The 21,675-nt window shown below is 41.6% G+C and overlaps 1 protein-coding gene across 1 annotated transcript in view; it reads right to left on the bottom strand.

Annotated features, from left to right (window-relative positions):
• The window catches only part of LOC129082543 (zinc finger protein 345-like), a 29,511-nt gene extending 8,135 nt beyond the window's left edge, over positions 1-21,376 (bottom strand). Inside the window, exons 1-3 of the mRNA XM_054588243.1 lie at positions 21,177-21,376; positions 19,019-19,145; positions 16,877-17,921 (exon numbers count right to left, since the gene is read on the bottom strand). Coding sequence (XP_054444218.1) covers positions 16,877-17,921; positions 19,019-19,145; positions 21,177-21,191 — 1,187 coding nt within the window. The 5' untranslated portion in view covers positions 21,192-21,376. The remainder of the gene's footprint in view (positions 1-16,876; positions 17,922-19,018; positions 19,146-21,176) is intronic.
• Positions 21,377-21,675: the final 299 nt, after the last annotated feature.

Below are 21,675 nucleotides of genomic sequence, written 5' to 3'. Positions count from 1 at the left end.
CTGCCACACCGTTGTCCATGAGTCCTTTTTCCTTTGTGCTCAATCCCTGCACCCCCTAACCTCCCCACCACCACTAGCTTCCATCTGTTCTCCATCTATGAGCCTTTGTTTTGCCTATTAGTTCAGTTTGTTCATTAGATTCCACCTATGAGTGAAATGATATGGTATGTCTTTCTCTGACTGGCTTATTTCAATCAGCATCATAATGTTCTCCAGGTCCATTTTACCCTGTTTTAACATAAAAAGGTTTAAGGCTTCCTGGCTGGCGTGGCTCAGAGGATTGAGTGCCAGCCTGTGAACCCAAAGGTCTCCAGTTCAATTCTAAGTCAGGGCACGTGGTGGGTTGCAGAGCAGGGCCCCGGTGCAAGAGGCAACTGGTGGATGTTTCTCTCCCTCTCTTCCTCCCTCCCTTCCCCTCTTTAAAAATAAATTAACTAACTTTTAAAAAAATGTTTAAGGCATAAGACATACAAGACAGCTCCTTTGGCATGGCAGCTACAACTCCACTTTTTAAAATTTTTTTTATTTTTAGAGAGAAGGGAAGGGAGAGAAACATTGATATGAGAGAGAAACATCAATCGACTGCTTCTTGGATTTGCCGCCACAGGGGACCAAACCTGCAAGCCAGGCATGTGCCCCAACTGGGAACTGGAACGGGTGACTATTTGCTTTGTGGGACAACATCCAACTGAGCCTCACTGGTCAGGGCACAACTCCATTTTAAAATGCCTCTCTACATTATTTTTTCCTATTTATTTCCTTTTAGGAATGTACTGCCTATCTGAAAAAGAACACGTTACAAGTGCTCTTGTGTGCCAGGACAGTGGCTGACATGGTCATAGTGGTAACATATTTGCAAAGGTGACATCTGGGCATGGAAATAAAGATTTGGAAGACCATTGTTGGGCAGGATAGGTAGTAAACCAAGGCAGGAAGGTGGAGGGAGATGTGTTTCACCCATTAACTCAGTAGTCCTGAGCCTAGTCCGGTCCGGTAAGATTGCCAGGTGTTCTGAAAAATCACAAGAAAAACCATGAGAGCACAAGAAGAAGGGAGCCCCTGAAATTCTGTTTCATTCCCACTATCTGGAAAAGAAAGCTTTTGAAACTGTGTATTAAACACAAGGTCTGGAGAGGGAAGGAGGAAGGGGAACCAAGAAACTGGCTACAAGCATAAAACTCCTAAAATCCCAAATTGGTACACTCAGACTGGCTGGGTACCCACTTGCAGCTTCATACTCATGTTTTTCATAAATAAACTTACTATCTCATTTACACTGTATGTGTTGTCTCTCACCTGAATTCATCTCTTGTGAGCAAGGCAAGAACAGAGGAGAGGGAACCCCTAACTCAGGACTCCCTGGTAACACCATGACCTCATTTCTTTGCTGGGAATGGATTCTCATTTCACTTGCAATTACAGGGCCAGTGTTTGACTTGGGAATTGAGATTATTCATGGTAAACCAAAAAAAGAGGGGGCGGAGAGAAGGAAAGAAAGAAAAACAAGTATTTGTTAATTAAGTTACTGGAAGTTATTAAGAACAACTGTATAATTGCCCTGGCTGGTATGGCTCAGCGGATTGAGTGCCAGCCTGCAAACTAAAGGGTCACCGGCACGTTTGATTCCTGGTCAGGGCACATGCCTGGGTTGTGGGCCAGGTCCCCGGTGTGGGGCATGTGAGAGGCAACCAGTCAACGTATCCTCTCACCCACCGACGTTTCTCACCCTCTTTCTCTCTCCCTTCCAATCTCTCTAAAAATAAATAAAATCTTTAAAAAATTTTTTAAATAATAATTATGTAGTTATTCTCAAATATATGCAGGAATGGCTCTGGGGAACATATCTGACAGGTGAAAAGAGTTAAAATGTCAGCAACATTTGATCTGGGACACTGAAGTCTGAGAAGTGAGAGAATAAAGCTGAGCACACAGTTGTGTTGGGACTTGAAACACAGCTGTGAGACAACTTTGAAAACAAGAGACAAATACTCTAGCTATAAAGTAGCTTACACTGTATTTAAGAAAGACAGAGTAAGAGGATAGAAGAAAAAAAAGAAACAATTATATAGAATGTTAGAATGTGGTAGGCACATGGAAAAGAAAGAAGGTGAAAGCACCAAGATGTAGAGCATGAGTTGTAATATTATACAGGCAAAGGAGGCTGACTTGTGCCCGGGTCTTAATTTATAAATGTGACTAAGTGACACCAGAGTAATGCCACTGAAAAAAAGTTTCACGTTATTCACAATTCCCCTAGAAATGAGAGACACAGAAGAAACACCAGGTTTTGGTTAGTAGGCAGAAGCAGGAGCCATGGGAAAGCGTAGGCCAGAGCCTTCAATGTCTCTTCTGTGGTAAAGGTAAGGGAGGGCAGAGCAAAGAGCTGAGGACTGGCTAGTTTGAACAATTTCAGTAGACTTTGGGTTATATTGCCTGGTACCTGGTCCTGGGATGATTTAGGTTACAAAGATAAGCTACTAAGTACTTGTGTAAAATCATGAGCCCATGAATATACAAACATAAACTCCTTAAATGAATAGATTTTCAATTGATTAGAGGAAAATGGGCTAAGAAAAAACAGCTCTTTCTATAAGACACAATTTTGCTCTCAAGTTTATTAGAGGCGAGAAATTTATTTCATCATGATTTATCATTCGTAACCATATTGCGTAAATATACTGGATTAAAATATTGATTGTGGAGAAATCGCCTGGAACAAAAAAACTGAACAATGGCAAGAGAGGAGCCTTGTAACCTGGGAGACAGAAGAATCGGTTTTAGCGCCATCTAACTGGTAAGGAGTGCGGTACAGAACTGAGAAGGCAGGCGGGGCGCCCATGGGTGGCAGCACCAGAACAATATTGAAACAGTTAGTTGGACCCCATTCCCCAAGAAGAGCGGGGTCTAAAGCAAAAGTGGGGATCTCTACCCCACAACACCAGAGCCGAAAAGATACACAGGAAACAGCCAGCTGTGAAAAGGAGCAGGGTTGCTCTCTGCCAGACACAGGCGGCTGGAGATGCAAAGAACTGTTTAAAGGGCCAACGCATAAATTTTTATTTGAGGCCACTTAACCCTGGTCTCCGGCAAAAGCAGGGGAGAGTGGGCTAGAGACACTTGAGGAGACTGGGGAAGGAGGCTTTGGGGAGAGAACTGAGAGTAGCAGCTGGTGGGATCTCGGTGCTGACTTATCCCCCATGCAGCAGGGACCATCTTGCTCAGGTGGAGACCACACCCCCTGAGCAGCACCAGCATCAAAGGACCCAATAGCCCCACCCCCAGGTGGGATTCCACCCCGCCCTGTGCTGTCTAAGCCGCCTGCTGAGTGCAGAGTGGCAGCCACAGACAGTAGATCCTTGGCTAAAGGCACAGAGACATCTGGCGACACTTGAGGAGAGACTGGGGACAGAGGCTTTGGGAAGAGAACGGAGAGAGTAGCTGGCGGGATCCCAGGGCAGACTCCTCCGCCATATGGCAGCAGCATGAGTGGACCCAATAACCCCGTTCCCAGGAAGGACTCCGCCCTGCCCTGAGCTGTCTAAGGCAGCCTGCTGAGTGCAGAGTGAATAAATTAACAGCTGAAGGAGACAGCCACAGACAGTAGATTACTGCAAGTCTTGAACAGACTGTCTAAGATCAGACAGGGTCAACATCTGACAACATCAGAGACAGATCCAGAAAGTAAAAACAGCGGTCTTTTACCAGAGAAACCATAGAAGTTCACACCACAAAGTCAGGAGATCAAGACAGATCAACTTAAGAATCAGAAGCAAAAGAGAAGAATCTCACAAGTAATGGGAAGACAAAGAAATATGCCCCACTCGAAGGGAAAGGAGCAATCCCTAGAAAGAAAACTAAATGAAATAGAGGCAAGTAAACTATCAGATAGTGAGTTCCAAACAATGGTTCTAAGGAAGCTCAATGAACTCAGTGAGCTCAGAAAAAATTACCAAAAACTACAGGGAAACTACAAGGAACTTACTGCAAATTATATCAGCATGAAAAAGGACATAGAAACTATCAGTAAGAGACAAGAGGAAATGAAGAATACAATTTCTGAATTGAAGAACACAGTAAAAGGAATCAAAAGCAGGCTCGATGAAGGTGAGGACCGAATCAGCGAGCTGGAGGATAAGGTAGAAAAAAGCTCCCAGAAAGAGCAAGAAAATGAAAAAAGACTCAAAAAGCATGAAGAGGCATTGAGGGAAATGCAGGACAACCTGAAATGTAATAATATCCGTATAATAGGGATACCAGAAGGAGAAGAGGGTGAGGAAGGGATAGAGAATCTGTTTGAAAAAGTCATGATGGAAAACTTCCCTAATTGGAGGAGAGAAAAAGTCACACAAGTCCAGGAAGCACAGAGGGTCCCATTCAAGAGGAACCCAATGAGGCCCACTCCAAGACACATCATCATTAAAATGGCAAATAGCAAAGACAAACAGAGAATCCTAAAGGCAGCAAGAGAGAAAGAGGTAGTAACATATATGGGATCCCCAATACGGCTAGAAGCTGACTTCTCAACAGAAACACTGCAAGAAATATTCCAAGTAATGAAAAGCGAAGGTCTGCAACCAAGACTGCTCTACCCAGCAAGGCTCTCAATTAAAATGGAAGATGAAATAAGGAGTTTCCCAGACAAAAGAAGGCTAAAAGACTATACCTCCACCAAACCAGCACTGCAAAATATGCTAAAGGGACTGCTTTAAGATGAAGAAAAAGTTTCTATGAATACCCAGTTCCTCTAAGAGTTGCCAATATTTGATATTACCAATATTTTTAATACTCATTAATCTGATTGTGACAATGTTATTTTAATTGTTCCTTTACTATTTGTTGAAACTAAACCTGTTTTAGTATATTTCTTGCCTATTCCTATTTAAGAAAAAAGCTTTAAATGACCTTTTGGTTTTCTTTATCCATTTATTGATTAAAGGTTTGTAGAACTTTTTTCCCTTAAAAAAAAACAACCTATTAACCATGTTTTAGATGTGTTGCAAATACTTTTCTATTCTATTCCTCATCCTTTAACTTTTTTAGATGTATATTACTATATAGTTAAATGTTTCATATAGTCATATTGTCAATATTTATAACTTCTGGGTTTGAATATTTTACGTCAGGTCATGAAAAATATTAGTTGTATTTTCTTCTAAAACTCCTTAGAGTTTACATATTGATTTTTAACTCACGTGAATATTTCTTGTATAATGTGTGAAATAAGGCTCTATATTTGTTTTATATCAAGTAATAGTGGTCCATGCACCTTATTTGTTGAATAAATCTTATTTTACCCATTGATTTGAAATATCAACTTAATCATATATTATATTGTTAGACAGATATGTTTGTCTCTAGAATGCTTATATTTCATTGATCTACTTGATTATTTCTGTGCTGATGTCATATTGGTTTAATTGCTGAGACTTCATAATGGTTTTTAAATTTTTTTAATATTTTATAATTAACTTTGACATTTAAAAAAATAAAATCAATCTTCATTAACAAAACAAAAATAAAATATTTAGGTACTTTAGGTATAGGCTTTATATATATACTATCCTACATGAGTCACTTTCAAATATATAACAAAATTAATTTTTAAATATAATTTTAGTTAAATATTGATAGATATCATAAGAATGCAGAATTGTACATTTAGCAACATGTAAGGTATTTAATGACCAGGTATTATGTTTATAAAGTTAGTGGTAATAAAGTCAAATGATTATTTAAAGATGAAAAATAAAGATGAAATGAAAATAAAACTCTTTTTAAAAGTTTCCTTTAAGTACCAATGACAAATTTTTTTAAAGATTAATTTTATTACATAAAAAATGATTATTTTAAAGATCTGGATTTGTTTTAAAGAAAACCAGAGCTGACCAGTAGTTAAAGCAGTAAAGTGGATTTTCATCAGAAACTATTGGAATGAACTTCACAAAGAACTGGGCTAAACTCCAAGTACAGCACGGACACGATGGGGTTTATAGTTGAGTCAGTAGATGGAAAATTACTAGGAGGAAACGTCAGGTGTATGGAAGGATCCTTGCTAAGCTGACCTAACAGGAATCTTGCTGAAGGCAGGCCAAGGTAATCAGCTATCAGCTGGGAGATGATGGGATGAGGAATTCAATCAGTTATTGAGGGTGATGAGATACTGAGGTGAAGAGGATTGTGGCTAAACCAACTTAATAGGATTCTTGCTAAAACTGGGCAATGTAAAGATGGCACAGAAGTCCAAAGGCGAGGCCTAGTTGGGAAGAGGATTCAGAGGAGTCTGACTAAAGTTAGATTAAGGAAAGACTGGTGAGATCTGATCACTGTATATTGGTAAATCGGAAATACATTATTTTACTACTAATTTCTTTTTTAATCTTCACCAAAGGACATTTTTTCCATGCCATTTTTTTTTGAGAGAAAGAAACATCAGTGTGAGAAAGAAACATCAATTGGTTGCCTTCTCACATGCACCCCGACCAGGGATAGAACCCACAACCTGTGTATGTGCCCAACCTGGAGTCAAACCTGCAACCTTTTGGTCTATGGGACAATGGTCCAACCAACTGAGCCGCACCAGCCAGGACAATACTTACTTTACTAAGGAAAAAATACTGTAAAATTTAAAAGTGGTAAACTATAATGTATACTAAAGTAAATTTACTTGAATTATTATTTCTTTTATCACAAGCAATTTTGATTATTCACCAACTGGACCAAAGTTCTCAAGAGACTCATGATCTCTCCTATGAAAAGTTTTGATCATTACTGGGGCCCCCACCTCCTGCCAGAAGAAGCTACAACCTACTTTCCCTTTCTTCCTTTCTCAAAGCACTGTGCACCACACTCTGCCAAATACTGTGAACCTCCAGCAACTCAATTTTAAGTCTCCCAGTGCCATACCAATCCAGGGTATCCCCAGGTCATTTTCTTTCCATATGAAACACCTTTAGCTTAAAAAAAAAAAAAGAAAAGATTTGACAATGCCCATCTTTTGGATTTCACTTCAGAGTTTAAAGTGTGTGTATACTCCAGCAGTCCGACCCACTGACAAGCCCCCATGTCATTATCAGTATTGTCTGACTTTCCTCCAATGAAGAGTAATCCATAATTTTATTTATTTATTTTAAAGATTATTATTTATTTTTATAAAGAGGGGAAGGGAAGGAGATAGCGAAGAGAAACACTAATCGTTGCCTCTCACATGCCCCTAAATGGGGACCTGCCCATAACCTAGGCATATGCCGTCAGGAATTGAATCAGCGACCTTTCGGTTCGCAAGCCAGCACTCAATCCATTGAGACACACTGACCGCCAGGGCGCAATCCATAATTTTAGAAAGTCATCTTTGAGCCATGATTTACACTGTGTTCATATGTCTAAGCAGTATGAGGCCAGGATTATTTCTGCTGTTATTTCATACTGAATCCTAGTGTGGTGACAGATTATGTGACACAAAACATGAGCCTATAGTCCTGGCCAGGTAGCTCAGTTGGTTAGAAGGTTCTTGTGATACACCAAGGTTGCAGGTTTGATCCCCAGTCACGGCATGTACAAGAATCAATCAATGAATGCATAAATAAGTGGAACAACAAATCAATGTTTCTCTCTCTCTCCCTCTTTCTCTCTGTAAAATCAATAAACAAAAATTTTTAATTAAAAAAAAAAATGAGCCTACACACACACAGAAAGTGGTTTAAGTAAGTGATAAGAGGTCTTAGAGGGAACTTACTGCCCAGAACTCAAACTTCAACAAATTATTTTTCTAACCCGAAAAGGCAGAGTGGAACTGAGAGACATGGTTGTCACTGCCAAGGATCACCAAGGGGCTGAATCCTGGGAAGCATGAACACACCACCGCAGAGGTGTTTATCACCCACTGGCTTGGGTTCACACTCAGGGTTATACAGTGAGACAAAATGGGAGAGAGAAAATAAAAGGTTACTATGCTGACCAGAACCAGGATGGTGCATGTGGCTCTGGTCTTATGGGAGGGTCTCGGGAGCATCTGTTACCGTGAATGTGCTGCACTCCCTGCTGGTGCCTGCACAGAACGAAGACCACAGAGCCACTCTAACAGGCCACAGGCTCAAATATGTAAAATCAGTGAAGGGGAACATGACTGCATGTGTGAGGCTACAAATTTGTATGGAATAGAATTACAGCATCCATAGGTTTTCTCCATACTCCTATTTTAGTCCAGTAACATTCATTGTAATAAAGATATTTAACAGGAGATGCAGAATCCAGGAGAATAAACAGCAGAAGACAATGCACCTTGGGATCTAATCTTAAGCTCCATCCACTCTGAGGTATTAAGAATGAGCTTAATGGCCTAGATGCCACTGAGGTGACCAGGCAGTGCCCAGGGAAACCCCTCTGACCACTCTGTAAATAAAAGACAAGTTTACAACCAATACCTTCCAGGAAATATTTCAACCAAATGCTGCCACTGTCTGAGGAATTCCTTTGTGAAGAAGAACCAAGGTGTTAGCTATGACTAGGTGGATGAGATCAAATCTGTGGGTCTCAACATGTCCAGTTAGCAAAGCAAAGGTATACAAAGGAGGGAGGAATTTCCAGTGACCCCAACTCCAGTCTGAGAGAGGAAAATAACACCTAAATTTAAATTAGTAGAAACTGTTTCACCAATTTAAAGTATGGATATTGTTGACTGATTTTATCTGAACCACGGAAAGACTAAAATGGAAAATTTGGTTACTCTCATTACACCAAGAAAATTCCTTTGATCACGTAATTTTTCAACTCATTATGAATATTTAGACATGCACTCTATATGTGCAAAACAAATTCTTGCAGAATTATTTGTCGTAGCAAAGAGAGGACCCCGGAGCTGGCTGGTATGGCTCAACTGGTTGGGCATCATCCTTCAAACTGAAACGTTGCTGGCTGGGGCCCATGCAAGAGACAACCCAGTGATGTTTCTCTCCCATCAATGTTTCTCTCCCTTTCCGCCTCCCTTCGCTTTTCTCTAAAAAGTAAATTAATGAAGTTTTAAAAAATAAGAGTGGACACTGCCCACTATCAATCAATGGGAGACTGATGCAATGACTCATAGGACTTTTGCACAATGGAGCACCAGGCAGCAGCGATGAGGAAAGTTCCCTCTACTGCTGCACTGCCAGGATATTATGAAGTAAAAAATAGAAAGTACCAGAATATTATATGCAGTTAACATTATTTTCCTAATAAAGGGAGTAAAATTAATGGATTATCACTTATGTACATGTATAAGGAATTTTTAAATAGAAGAATGCACTGAAAAATTATAAAAATGAGTATTAGCAGAAGATGATGGAGACATAGTAGAGGAGAAAGTATTGTTAGACTATCATCAATGTGTCTAGTTTATGGCTTTGTCCTAAAGGTTTTTATAAAAACATAAAGACAAAAATAAAAATAAAAATAAAAAATTTTACATACTTATTCTAATGATATATGGTAGCAAAAAAATAATAAAACATAACTCAGGTATATAAACAAAAAATAAATCTAAATGTACGTCAAGTGGGGTTTACGACAAATGAAAAGGAATTACCTCTCATATTTTAAACACTATAGTTTGAACATATGTTTTATATCAATAAATATGAGAACAGAGTAAGAGTAAATTATTGCACTTGTGAGTTAAAACTGATGTTTTAATTCTGTGATTTTATACACACATATATACATATATACACACACATACACACAAAATAAAATGTATCCATACCACTTCACTGAAATAAATCACAGCTTCTTGAAGAAATAAATGAATCCACATCTGGAGTAGAAGGTATAGAATATGATTTCAGAACTCATTGTAGAAGAAAACAAAGGCTATGCTGTACAATTGAAACTAACACAAAATAATACTGAATGTAAATTATAATTTAAAAATTTAAAAAACAGAAAAGAGGCACTCCAAATCACTGGGATTATGTCAATAGGACCCAACAGTTGACATGAAGGATTCCCAATGGCAAACTGTGGGACATTTTCAGTATCGAATAGTTATTTATTTATTTTGCAGGAGCGGGGGGATGGGTGGTAGGGGGGGTGGAGGAAGGGCAAAAGAGAGGGAAACATTGATGTGAGAAACATCGATTGGTTGCCTCTCAAAACATGCCCTGACCAGAACAGAACCTGCAGCCCACGCATGTGCCCTGACCAGGAACTGAACCGGAGACCTTTCACTCTGACAGCTGATGCCCAATAAACTGAGCCACACTAGTCAGGGCTCAAACAGTAACTTTAATGAATTAAAACAAACATGTTTTTAAAATACATTTTTACTATTTAAGAAAATAATCATGCTTTTAAAAAATAACCTTACATTTAGTAGAGAACAGAACAAATCAACACATTGAAAAAGGAAAAATAAAGGGTTAGAATTAAGTTGTTCTTCTATCTAAACTTTTCCTCAAGAAACCTTTTTTTTTGGAGAAGTTTCTACCTAATAAGGGAAAAGGGAAACAGGAGCGGAACATCACATAAAGTGAGGCAATAATCATTAATGACTATAGGACCCCAGTAGGGAACATGTTGGGGTTTTTTAAACATCTTTTTTCAACTACAGTTTACATTTAGTATTATTTTGGACAGAGGGGAAGGGAGGGAGAAAGGGAAGGAGAGAAGTATCAGTGTGTGGTTTCCTCTCGTGAGCCTCCCCACAAGGGTCCTGGCCTGCAACCCAGACATGTGCCCTGACTGGGAATTGAGCCAATGACCCTTTGGTTTGCAGACTAGCACTCAAGTCACTGAGCCACAACAGCCAAGTCCCAGTAGGGAACATGTTCTTAATGCCTACCATAACGGACGGGTCCACAAGTCTAGAGGGCAATTTGAGAACCCATGAACATTTGTCACAAGAAAGATGGGGAGGTTCACAAGTGAAATGAGTTAGACATGGGTTGTAGCTATGTGTTGGGTTCTTTTGGTTTATATCATTATCCTCTTCTCTTTTGTAGGTATTTTTATTTTTAAAAAATATTTTATTTATTTACTTTTAGAAAGAGGAAGAGAGGGGGAGAGGGAGAGAAACATCCATCGGTTGCCTCTCACACATCCCCAACTGGGGACCTGGCCTGCAACACAGGCATGTACCCTGACTGGGAATCAAACCAGTGACCTTTTGATTCATATTCCAGTGCTCAACCCACTGAGCTACACCTGCCAGGGCTTTTTGTAGACTTTTTTTTTTTAAGGGTCCATATTAAAGCTGTAAAGTATTTACCGCAATAATTGAAAAATACTGAGTTTGTTCTCTGCTACAACTTTCTTTTATTACATACAGCACCATACCTTATTTTGCATTATTTACCCTGTCATTTTCAGATAGGAGTCCACTGGGGTCTCTTTATATTACTTTTTTTCTCAAGATTTTCCTGAGCCAGTGGTAACAACTTAAATGCCTTCATTATCAGGAGAAGGAAGTGGAAAATGCAAAAGCCAACACTGTAGGTGGAGGTATCAAGTGGAAACAAGACCCAACTAAGTGGGGTGGTGTTTTCTAGCTCTGACCTATTATTCACTTATATTACCATATCAACAAATTCAGGTTGGTTTCTACAATATTCTCAATTTTTATAAAAACAACATTTCAATTAGAACACTAGGCAGTAGTATCTGGGCTCCCAATCACGGGTCTTAAAAATAAATAAATTGCAATATATTAAGATGACACTACCTCACGCATCCAAAGTTACTGGATATTGGTTGTTTTACCTTTTTTTTTCTTTTTTGTTTTGTATCACAGTGGTTAAATATGAGTATCACTTAAAAATTGTTCAGACATAAGATCACAATGCTATACACCATCATTCTTTGTTCAACATTGTTTGGGCACAGTGCATCAATAAAATAAAATATAACTCTGGATGTATTATAGAAATCACAAAATCACATGTTTAACATTCAGAGAGGATGCCAGGTGCATAACTGCTAAATAACATGAATAAAATGAATTCTTATCAATGCTAGTAAAGATTTAAAATATACACAAATGCTAGGTTTAAAAAGTAGTAATTACATTTCTTCTATAGAGGCAGTACTGTATTCATAAATATGAGCAAAAAGTACTATTAATGATATGTTTAATTATGCAATTCAACCATAAAATTACAGACATGTGGAAGAACCACTGAAAAAAACTGCACAACTTAAAAAACAAAGAAAAAAGACCTAAATAAAGCAAAGATAAACCATGGTCCCATGTGGGAAGTTTTAACATTAGAAATTAACCCATAAAATAAGTGTGCATAAACAATGTAACATAACCAAATAATATTTACACGTTTCCTGTGCTAGTGAAAAAGAAATAAAGGAAATAGAGTTTAATGGCAGGATTAACTCTACTAGTTATTTGAAAAAAGGTATTACTGTTAAAAAAAAAGAAAGCTTACTGTTAGTCAATAATCAGAATAAAACTGAGGCAATGAAACAGACTATGAAAAGAATGCCTATAAAACGTTGTAAAGTATTTGAGAGGTAGAGAGGCAGGCAGGTAAATATAGATTAAAATTGGATAGATCTTTTTGTATATAAATTAACGATGTATAGGTATTTAGTGTAACTAAAAGGAATTTAAAAAATAGTTGGGAAATAAAAGCTTATTTACTACGTATGAAGATATCTGCATACTTATTTGAAAAAAATGAAGCTAAATTTCTACTGCATGCCATTTAGCCAAAAATATAACATTACAGACTAGCATATATATAGAAAAATCTAAATCTAACGGATAAACCATATAGGAGTATATATGTATTTTAAAAGCTTATGATAACTACTTAGTAAACAATGCATAACTTATTAGAATATGAAAAAAGTACAATTTATATGAGATGAAAGGCATAAAAATATTAAAATATAAAGATGAAGTGCAGAATAGAAAACATTTTATTTTACATAAGAACAATTATATTCTAAGTGCCCACCTTATTCAATGAGATAGATGATCATAAATTTTCTAACTTTGAAAGTATATAAATCTTTCTGAAGAGAACAAAATAACAAATATAAAATACAATTTTTGTTAGAAATTATAAGGAAAATGAATAATAAATTTAAAAGGAGCCCTGGCTGGTATGGCTCAGTGGATTGAGCACTGACCTGCAAACCGAAAGGTCACTGGTTCAATTCCAGTCAGAGCACATGCCTGGGTTGCAGGCCAGGTCCCCGGTTGGGGGCATGCAAAAGGCAATCAATCAATGTGTCCCTCACATATCAATGTCTCTCCCCCTCTCTTTCTCCATCCCTCCCCTTCTCTCTGAAAATAAATAAATAAAAATAGATGAACAAATCCAAATAAGAGATATGAAAATTGTTCATGAATGGTGATCATAATAAAGATAAATCATAAAAATGAATTTTAATAATGATTAAATATGTCAATTGAACTGGAGTAAGAATAACAGAGTTTAAGTAAATAATGTAGACATGAACATCCTGTGAACTCTGGTCCCACGTGCCCTTTAAGAAATACAGACATTCATGCACAAATAAAGCCCCACCTCACTTTTTAGGTCCAATTGCTTTCTACTGAGGCACAATTAGGAGCTACGCTGCACTCATCTTACTTCCTGGAAAAAATGGCAAGACAATCCCTTTCAACAGCTCCTCGTTCTGCGATCTTGGTGGTCAGGACAGACCTCGAGGTTAGTTTGCGATAATGGCTTTGGAAACCACACAAATTCAAAGCAGCTGCTAAAATTCAGGGACTACCAGAGGACCTCTACATCTAGTTAAACATCAGGGTTTTAATGTAGTAACATTACCTGGTGATTCCTGCTCCCTAACCCTGGAAATTCAGAGAGCTATGACAGAGGCAGAGGACAGATGGCAGACAGCCCAGGGACAAGAATGCTGGGTCTCTATTCTTGGGAGCCCTCAGAAAATATCCCTTCTGCACATGCCTGTGTCGATGTTCTCACTCCAGAAAAATACGATTATATTTACACACATTTCTTAAGATATTCTCTAAGCAATGTCATATTCCTATGAAAATCTATTTAAAAGGACGCTCCACTTACCAAATGTCATTACCTGCTGGAATAGTAGGTGTCCTGGTTGCACCTGGAGCATGTGTGCAAAGGGGGCATCTTATCCCTGAGATAAAGTTTTGTGACCCCATGAGCTCGTCTCCTTGCTGGGTAGTAATTACCACATCACCTGTAATGGCAGTGAGTGTCTGCACGGGGAGCTGAGATTATCTCTGAAAAAAAAATGTAAAATGAAGCTATTACTAGTGAATCATTTATTTAGAAAGAGAAGCAGAAAGAGCCAGGGAAAACACAGTGAAGTTGTCTGAAAAGTTATCAGGTAGAGATGACAGATGAGACAAGGACACTATGATGCATGAAATGAAAGAAGGAAGTTTAGCTCAAGGCTGGACTATGTTTCTGGCCAACCTGAAGATTTTTGCCTCCCATATATAATTTTTTACCTGAGAACCCTACCCAAATGTAGCCTGGAAGGCAGAGGAAAAGCATGGATCAAGTAAAAGTTGTAAAACTGTTAAAAATAAACACGAAGAGAGACAACTTTAAAAAAAAATTATTTATTTTACAGAGGGAAGGAAGGGAGGAGAGAAACATCAATGTGTGAGAGAAACATCTCAGTTGCCTCCCCCACACCCCTAGCTGGGGACCTGGCCTGAAGCCTAGGCATGTGTCCCGACCGGATGTTGAACTGGTGACCCTTCAGTTTACAGTTTGGCAATCAATCCACTGAGTCACACCAGCCAGGGCTCCAAGTTTTTTCCTTTTAAAGATTTATTTTTAGAGAGAGGGAAAGGGAGGGACAAAGAAAGGGAAACACTGATTGGCTGCTTCTCACATGCCAACCAGGGGGCCTGGTCCGTGACCCAGGTATATGCTCTGATCAGGAATCAAAACCAGCGAACTTTCAGTTCAAAGAATGGCATTCAACCTACTGAGCCACACCACACAGGGCTTAACTCCAAGTTTAATGGTAATTATTGATATAAGGATTTTTAAACTGGCTTTAATATTCAGGTATTTCACAATAATTTCAGAGCCAAAGTTTAAGCACTTTTTGTATTCCTGATACATTTTAGATAATCAGGCTTTAATAATCTCATTTTGCACCAACTCAAGTGCTGCTGATTTCTCTCACTGTAACAGAGAAATCACTATAGGTTGTCACAATTGCACCCTCTTCAGATCTTTGGGCCTACAAAAACTCCTGGCAAATCAGAATGTCTGCAGTCTTTTCCAAAAGGCCTTGTGCAGTGCATGGCTTCTCTTTCCTTTTCTTTATATTCTTTATTGAGTCTATTGGGGTGACATCAGTTAATAAAATTAAGTAGGTTTCAGGGGTACAATTCTGTAACATATCATCTGTATATTGTATTGTGTGTTCACCATCCCAAGTAGTGTGTGGCTTTTCATGACAGCAAATACCACAATTCCCAATTCTCCTACAACTCCATTGAATTCAATTCTGACACTATGTGGAGTTAGCGCAGATCCCACAGATAAAGGACTCAGCCCCACAAGATTGATTCCACTTCAGATGCCAGGTATAAATGGGGGTCCTTCAGTGACCCACACTTCTCCCAGGCCAAACACAAATCTGGAATTCCCATGAGCCACAACGTGCCCCTGCCACGGAGGTGCGATAATGTGCTTACAGAATTCAGGAAGATCCCATACTTCGGATTACAGTTTCTTATAAAGGACACAATCGACAACCAGATGAAGAGACATACAGGGCGAATTTTGGAAAATCACTAAGTGCAGGAGCCTCTATCCCAGTGCAGTCAGGGTACACCCCTCTTCTGGTTGAATGTGTTCACCAACCCAGCTGCTCCTCAAACCCTCTTGTTTAGAGGATTTTATCAAGGTGTCATTAAAGAGGCAAGGTTGAACACATCACTGGTCACTGGTGACTGAATTCAATCTCCAGCTCAACGGCATCCCCAGGCCCACAGGTGGGGATAAAACTTTTAACCCTCAGATCTGGGGGCCAGAGCCCTTCCTGAAACTCTTTATTGGCGCCTACCTTGAGTCCTTTCATTATCATACAAAGATGCTCTTCTCACTCAGGGGATTTGGAGGGTTTTAGAACCTCTGTGCCAGGAACTGGGGACAAACAACATAGGTTTATTTTTATCATAAAAGATTAGGCAAAAGCTGTACTAAGAGGTACTCTCTGACATCATACGGTCCCCTCTAAAGATCTCACGAAAACTGACCACCTCCTCACACTGGCAGACCCCAATTCTGTTCTCAACCTACCCCACACAATGACTATAACTCTTAAGGTTAAAGGCGGCTTAAACAATTAAGAATTATTACTGCACAATCCAGGGCAATGTGAGGCAGAAAGTTTCCAGGTTGGTCTCGGAAGGGTGGAAAATCCATCCAAAATACCACATGAGACCAGCAATGACACAAAGAAGGTGAAATGTCACCAAAAGTTCTCAGGCTGGGCCCTTCTTTTCTGACCATGTTGTGGTGATTGATACATGCTGTGAGGACCTGCCAGGAGGTAGAAGTGAGATGACTTCTGTCACGGAAGCTGGCATCATTCTAGCAGGGGTCCTGAGCAGGTCCCAATATAAAATGCAGTTCCTGAAAACTCACATTCTTGGAGCTCAAGGTAGATGGCCCCTCAAGGTCTAATGCCATTCATTATCATTTGTGGAATTCTCACACTGAATTCCAAAGACTCATATGCATGGTAAAGTTTTTGGTGTTGGATCGGAGTGGACTGTTAGATGAAGGTTTTCTCCTGTTGGGTGCACTCTTAAAGCCTTCCTCTAGTATGGAGTTTATGGTGTTGAATGAGGCTATAGCTTTGGCTAAAAGATTTTCCACATTCACTGCATTCATACAGTCTTGTTCCTGTGTGAATTCTCCTATGCAGAATGAGGCTGGAGCTTTGTTTAAAAGATTTCCCACATTCACTGCACTCATAAGGACTTTCTCCAGTGTGAAATTTCTGGTGCTGAATGAGGCTGGAGTTTTGTCTAAAGAATTTCCCACATTCACCACACTCATAAGGCATTTCTCCAGTGTGAACCCTCCGGTGCTGAATTAGGCTGGAGCTGTGTCTAAAGAGTTTCCCACATTCTGCACATGCGTAAGGCTTTACCCCAGTGTGAATTCTCTGATGCCGAACGAGTCTGGATTTAAATCCAAAAGCTTTCCCACAGTCACTGCACTCATAAGGCCTTTCTCCAGTGTGAATACGTTGGTGCTCAACAAGTTTATATTTGAACCTGAAGGCCTTCCCACATTCACTGCATTCAAAAGGCCTTTCTCCAGTGTGGATTGTCTTATGCTGGACAAATGAATGCTTGTAGCTGAAGGTTTTCCCACATTCACTGCACTCATACAGTCCTTCTCCAGTGTGGATTCTCTGGTGCTGAACAAGTGTACGTTTGCGGCGGAAAGCTTTCCCACATGCACCACACATATAATGGCTTTTTCCATTGTGAAAGGCCTCCCCACACCCGGTACTGCTATGTATACTCAGTAGCGCTTTGGGAATGGCCTGGTGCTGGAAAAGACCCACACTGGTGAAGAAATCCTCTCCAATCTCCGTGAAGGTGAAACGCTTCCCTAATGAATGACCTCTGTAGCTCTTCATAGAGGTCATGTCCACCTCTGTGCTGTAGGCTTTCATTACATTGTGCTCTTGATGTTGAAGATTTGCACTAAAACAAAACTGTTTCCCACATGCCACACATGAGTTCAATTTCTGCCCAGTATGTGCTCCTCGATACTCAGCTGGGGACGAAATATCTGCCATGACCGGAACACACATTTCACAGAGAGTAGCTGTCTGGATTGATGGATCTAGCTTTGGAGTCCTGACTTGTGGCAATCTTCCCAGGGAAACACTCTGTCCAGAAGGTGGTTTCTCAATCTCTAGGCCACACAAACAACCTAAAAACAGAGAAATATTAGTAAAGTACATGTTGTCTTTGGGGACAAGTGGCAGCCAATTCATAAATATGTATATATGTTTCTGACACATCAGAGAATGAATACATGAGGTTGTTTCAAGATGAGGGAGTTGGAGTTACTGTTCTAGGACTATTAAGGAGATGTGCACACCACCTTAAGAGTGTGCCAAGAATGTGCACCACACACATTCTAAGTGTGAACCAAGGTTGGAGAACACTGCAGAGGCAGCAGTGAAGAGGAATGGGTAACAGGTGGAGGCAGGAAAGTTGGGAGTAGACAGGGGCTACAAATCAGCAAAAATGACAAGCTGGCCAAGGACCAAGAATGGGGAAGGAAAAACAGAAATGGTCACACCAACAATGGAACCAGAATACTAGTTTGAATAGGTTCCTGGTAAGATGTGAACACAACCCAGAGGACTTGTCTTCCCTCAGCAGGGCCAGGCCCCATTTAGCCCATCTTTCTAAGGTGGGGTTGATATCCATTCTATGAAGCACCCAGGACTCTTTCCCACTATCAACTCAAGTTGACCAATTACATGGAACTTGGACAATGCAAGTCCTAAGGGAGACAGGACAGTTAAGCGGACAGAAGCAGCCCACGGAAACTTATCACATGACTGTCCACAGAAAACTAAATGTTCCAAAAAGAACCTTGGATGAGGTTCTCACAAGAACAGCTCATGGTACACGTAAGGAGTGCCCACATCAGAGATAACACTTCCTTACACAGGCAGTCATGAAGAACTGTCAGTTAGAAGAAAGGAGCAAAACCTGGGATACACAAGTACCATGGATCACCCAGCCAAGGAGAGGGCAAGCAAGGTGAGATCCACCCAGCTGATTCTAAAACTAATTACCACCATCTTCTCCTGCTAGGTTTGGGGCAGCAGGACTGGGCTGCAGGAGAGAGGACAACAGTGTAACAACCCAGCCCAAGCAAAAACAGCACTACTCCGGATACTAGAAAAAGAAGTAGTGTCTATAGCCTCAGGTAAGAAGGATGGAGCAGCCCATAGGAAAAAGCACAAAGGCAAAATCTAGTCCAGGGCACTGAGGTGGGTTTAAGAGTCTTACCCAGTGAAGATATAAGTGCCAAGTTCTCCAGCATCACATCATAGTACAGTCGTCTCTGAGCCTCATCGAGGAGACCCCATTCCTCCCAGGAGAAGTACACAACCACATCCTCCAGAGTCACACTGCCCTGTCATGACGGGGACAGATGAAACCACAGCCTCTCCCCTGAGGACCCACAGCCCACTCCCACCCCCCAACATCTACCCCATGCCCATCCTCCTCCCAAGTTCCCCACCTTAGACCAGACACCAGGGTCTGATGCAACTGGTACTGCTGGCTCCTTACGGTTCCTTAATGTGCCCAGCCCTCGGCAACTACAGGTCGGTAGGCAAATAGACACCAGCTGAAGTCAAGAGATTACATTGCAGGGCCCCATCCATTCCTCTCAGGCGATTTCCTTGTGGTCCTCCATATCATGACTCAAAGCACAGCAGCCTTGGGGATCTCCCATCACCTTTTAGGTTTCCAGTAATAGGAGCCATTTTTTCGCATTCTCTCTCTCTACACATACCTCCCTCACATCTTCAGACCCACAGTTGCAACCCCACAGCCATTGCCAACTCCCTGACCTCCCTTCGCCATGGTCATCCTACAGCAGCCCCCCCAAGTTATTTGGTACATGGCATCTAGCGAGAGCTTGGAAAATTCAAACACCATCCAGTACTACCCAAGATCTCCGATGGATCCCAACACCGGTGTAGCTCTGGATGCTGCTTTGAAGGCCTCTCTGCCTGCTCTAATCCTCATTTCCATATTAGTCACACAGGCCATACATGAAATTTCAGAAACCCATGACCCCCTTTCACTTTGGCATTGTACTTGTCCCCTCAGCAGCTACAACTCTCCCCTCTCCACCTAAGTAACCCTCATTAACATCCCAGCTACACTGGTACCCACACGAGGCATGGTCCTCACAATGACCACATTTGCCCCAACTGCACCCACCACTGACACACCCCATATCCTGCCAAAGCTTGCTACAAAATTCTGGAAAATCCATCTTATTTCAACTAGTTCTATGCCTCTGCATCTGTCTCATGTTTCCTCTCACTTTTTCCCAGGAAATCTATACTTCTTTCTACTGGTGAGCAGAATAGGGAACTCCTCCATACAACCTTCAGCCAGGGCTCAGGGGGGGTCTCGAGGACTTCTCCCAGGTCCCCAAACCCAAGGGCTGGGAGAATGGCAGCTAAAGAACCCTCAAACACCACAATCCCAAAAGTCAATATGGGTGGGATCGCAATCAGTGAGGGCCTGGGACACCCTCCACTTTGCTGGGTAGGAGTCATTGAGTGTTTCTTCAGCTACAGGGACCTGTAAGCAGAAGCAGGTCGTAGAAGCTGCGACAGTGGGGTTGCAATGGGCAAAAACCTCCCCTACCCTCAGGACAAGGGACCTGGGGTTCAAAGACTAAATTCTGTGCTTCAGTCCTCACTGCTGTCTCTCACCAGCTCTATGACAAGGATTTACCATCTTTCTGTGCCTCACTCTCCTCATCATCCACAATGCAGTCGTTTCCCCCGGGAAGCTCTTGGGAAACTTAAAACCCTAAGTCAGCCCTGGCTGAGCGGCTCAGTTGGATGGAGCGTTGTCGGTGCACCAAAAGGTTGCGGGTTCCACCGAGTGTCAGGGCACTTACCTAGGTTGCAGGTTCGTTCCCTGGTCTGGCTGTCCAGGAGGCAACTGTCGGTTTCTCCCCCCCCCCCACCTCAAAAATCAATAAATATATCCTCGGGTGAGGATTAAAGAATTAAAATAACTAAAATCAGAATTTACTATAAGAAAGAAAAAAAAAACCTAAATCAGACCGTGTTCCTCCTCTCTCCTTGGTTATCCATGGCTCCCCAAATCATCAGAATGGAGGTACTACACCCCAAACTGACAGTCTGGGTGTGATTCCGCCTCACACTCTGTTCCAAGAGGACACTGAAGGGATCCCAGGTTCCCGGATCCTCCCGGCTCAGCCGCCCTGCGCATCTTTACACACCGGCCCCACAACTCGTCACCTTGCCCCACCCCCGTCACACTGTGTATCACCCACGAGCACCCCACTGTCCGGAACGCCGGGGCCTGGCCGGCAGGACGTGACAGGCGCCCCGCACCGGGGCTGCAAGGTTCGGTGGGGTGAGGGAGGAGGGCGCGGGCGACGCTCACTCACCTCGGCCGCCGCCATCGGACTCTGGGAGTAGCGGAAGCGGCGGCGGTGGCGGCCAAGATGCTGTCACGGGATACTCGGGCGGCGTCGCGGAGATTTAGACCCGCGTTTGTGCTGCGGACACCACAGTTCTCGGGCCTTTTCCGTCAGGTACCTCCATTCGAACCACCCCTACGGGACCAGAACAGGTCACGGAATAGCCAAAATGACCGTCAGCGAAGGCCGGAAGTCCCGCCCCGTCGCGATGCGCACGCACGGAGACGCTGTCACCTTGGGCCTTCATTGGCTCAACTGTACTGCCTCTGGGCGCGGTGCGGCGAAGTGTTCTCTGGGTAATGTAGTTCCCCGCGCTCGAAAGGCCTGGACTAAGGGTGTCTCCACCCAAATCCCAACCCCGTTGCTCCCCGAAACACACACACTCTCCACGGCCATCCTAGAGGCGTTAGTGAGGGGTATGATACAGATGGGGGGAGAGCTTCACTACTTCTTAAAAGAGCTGCAC

Source organism: Pteronotus mesoamericanus, unplaced genomic scaffold, assembly GCF_021234165.1.
Source record: "Pteronotus mesoamericanus isolate MK-2021 breed Mesoamerican mustached bat unplaced genomic scaffold, CSHL_Meso_final scaffold_128, whole genome shotgun sequence".
Taxonomy (NCBI): Eukaryota; Metazoa; Chordata; class Mammalia; order Chiroptera; family Mormoopidae; genus Pteronotus; species Pteronotus mesoamericanus.
Note: the sequence above shows the minus strand (reverse complement) of the source record. Positions and strands in the feature narration are given on the sequence as shown.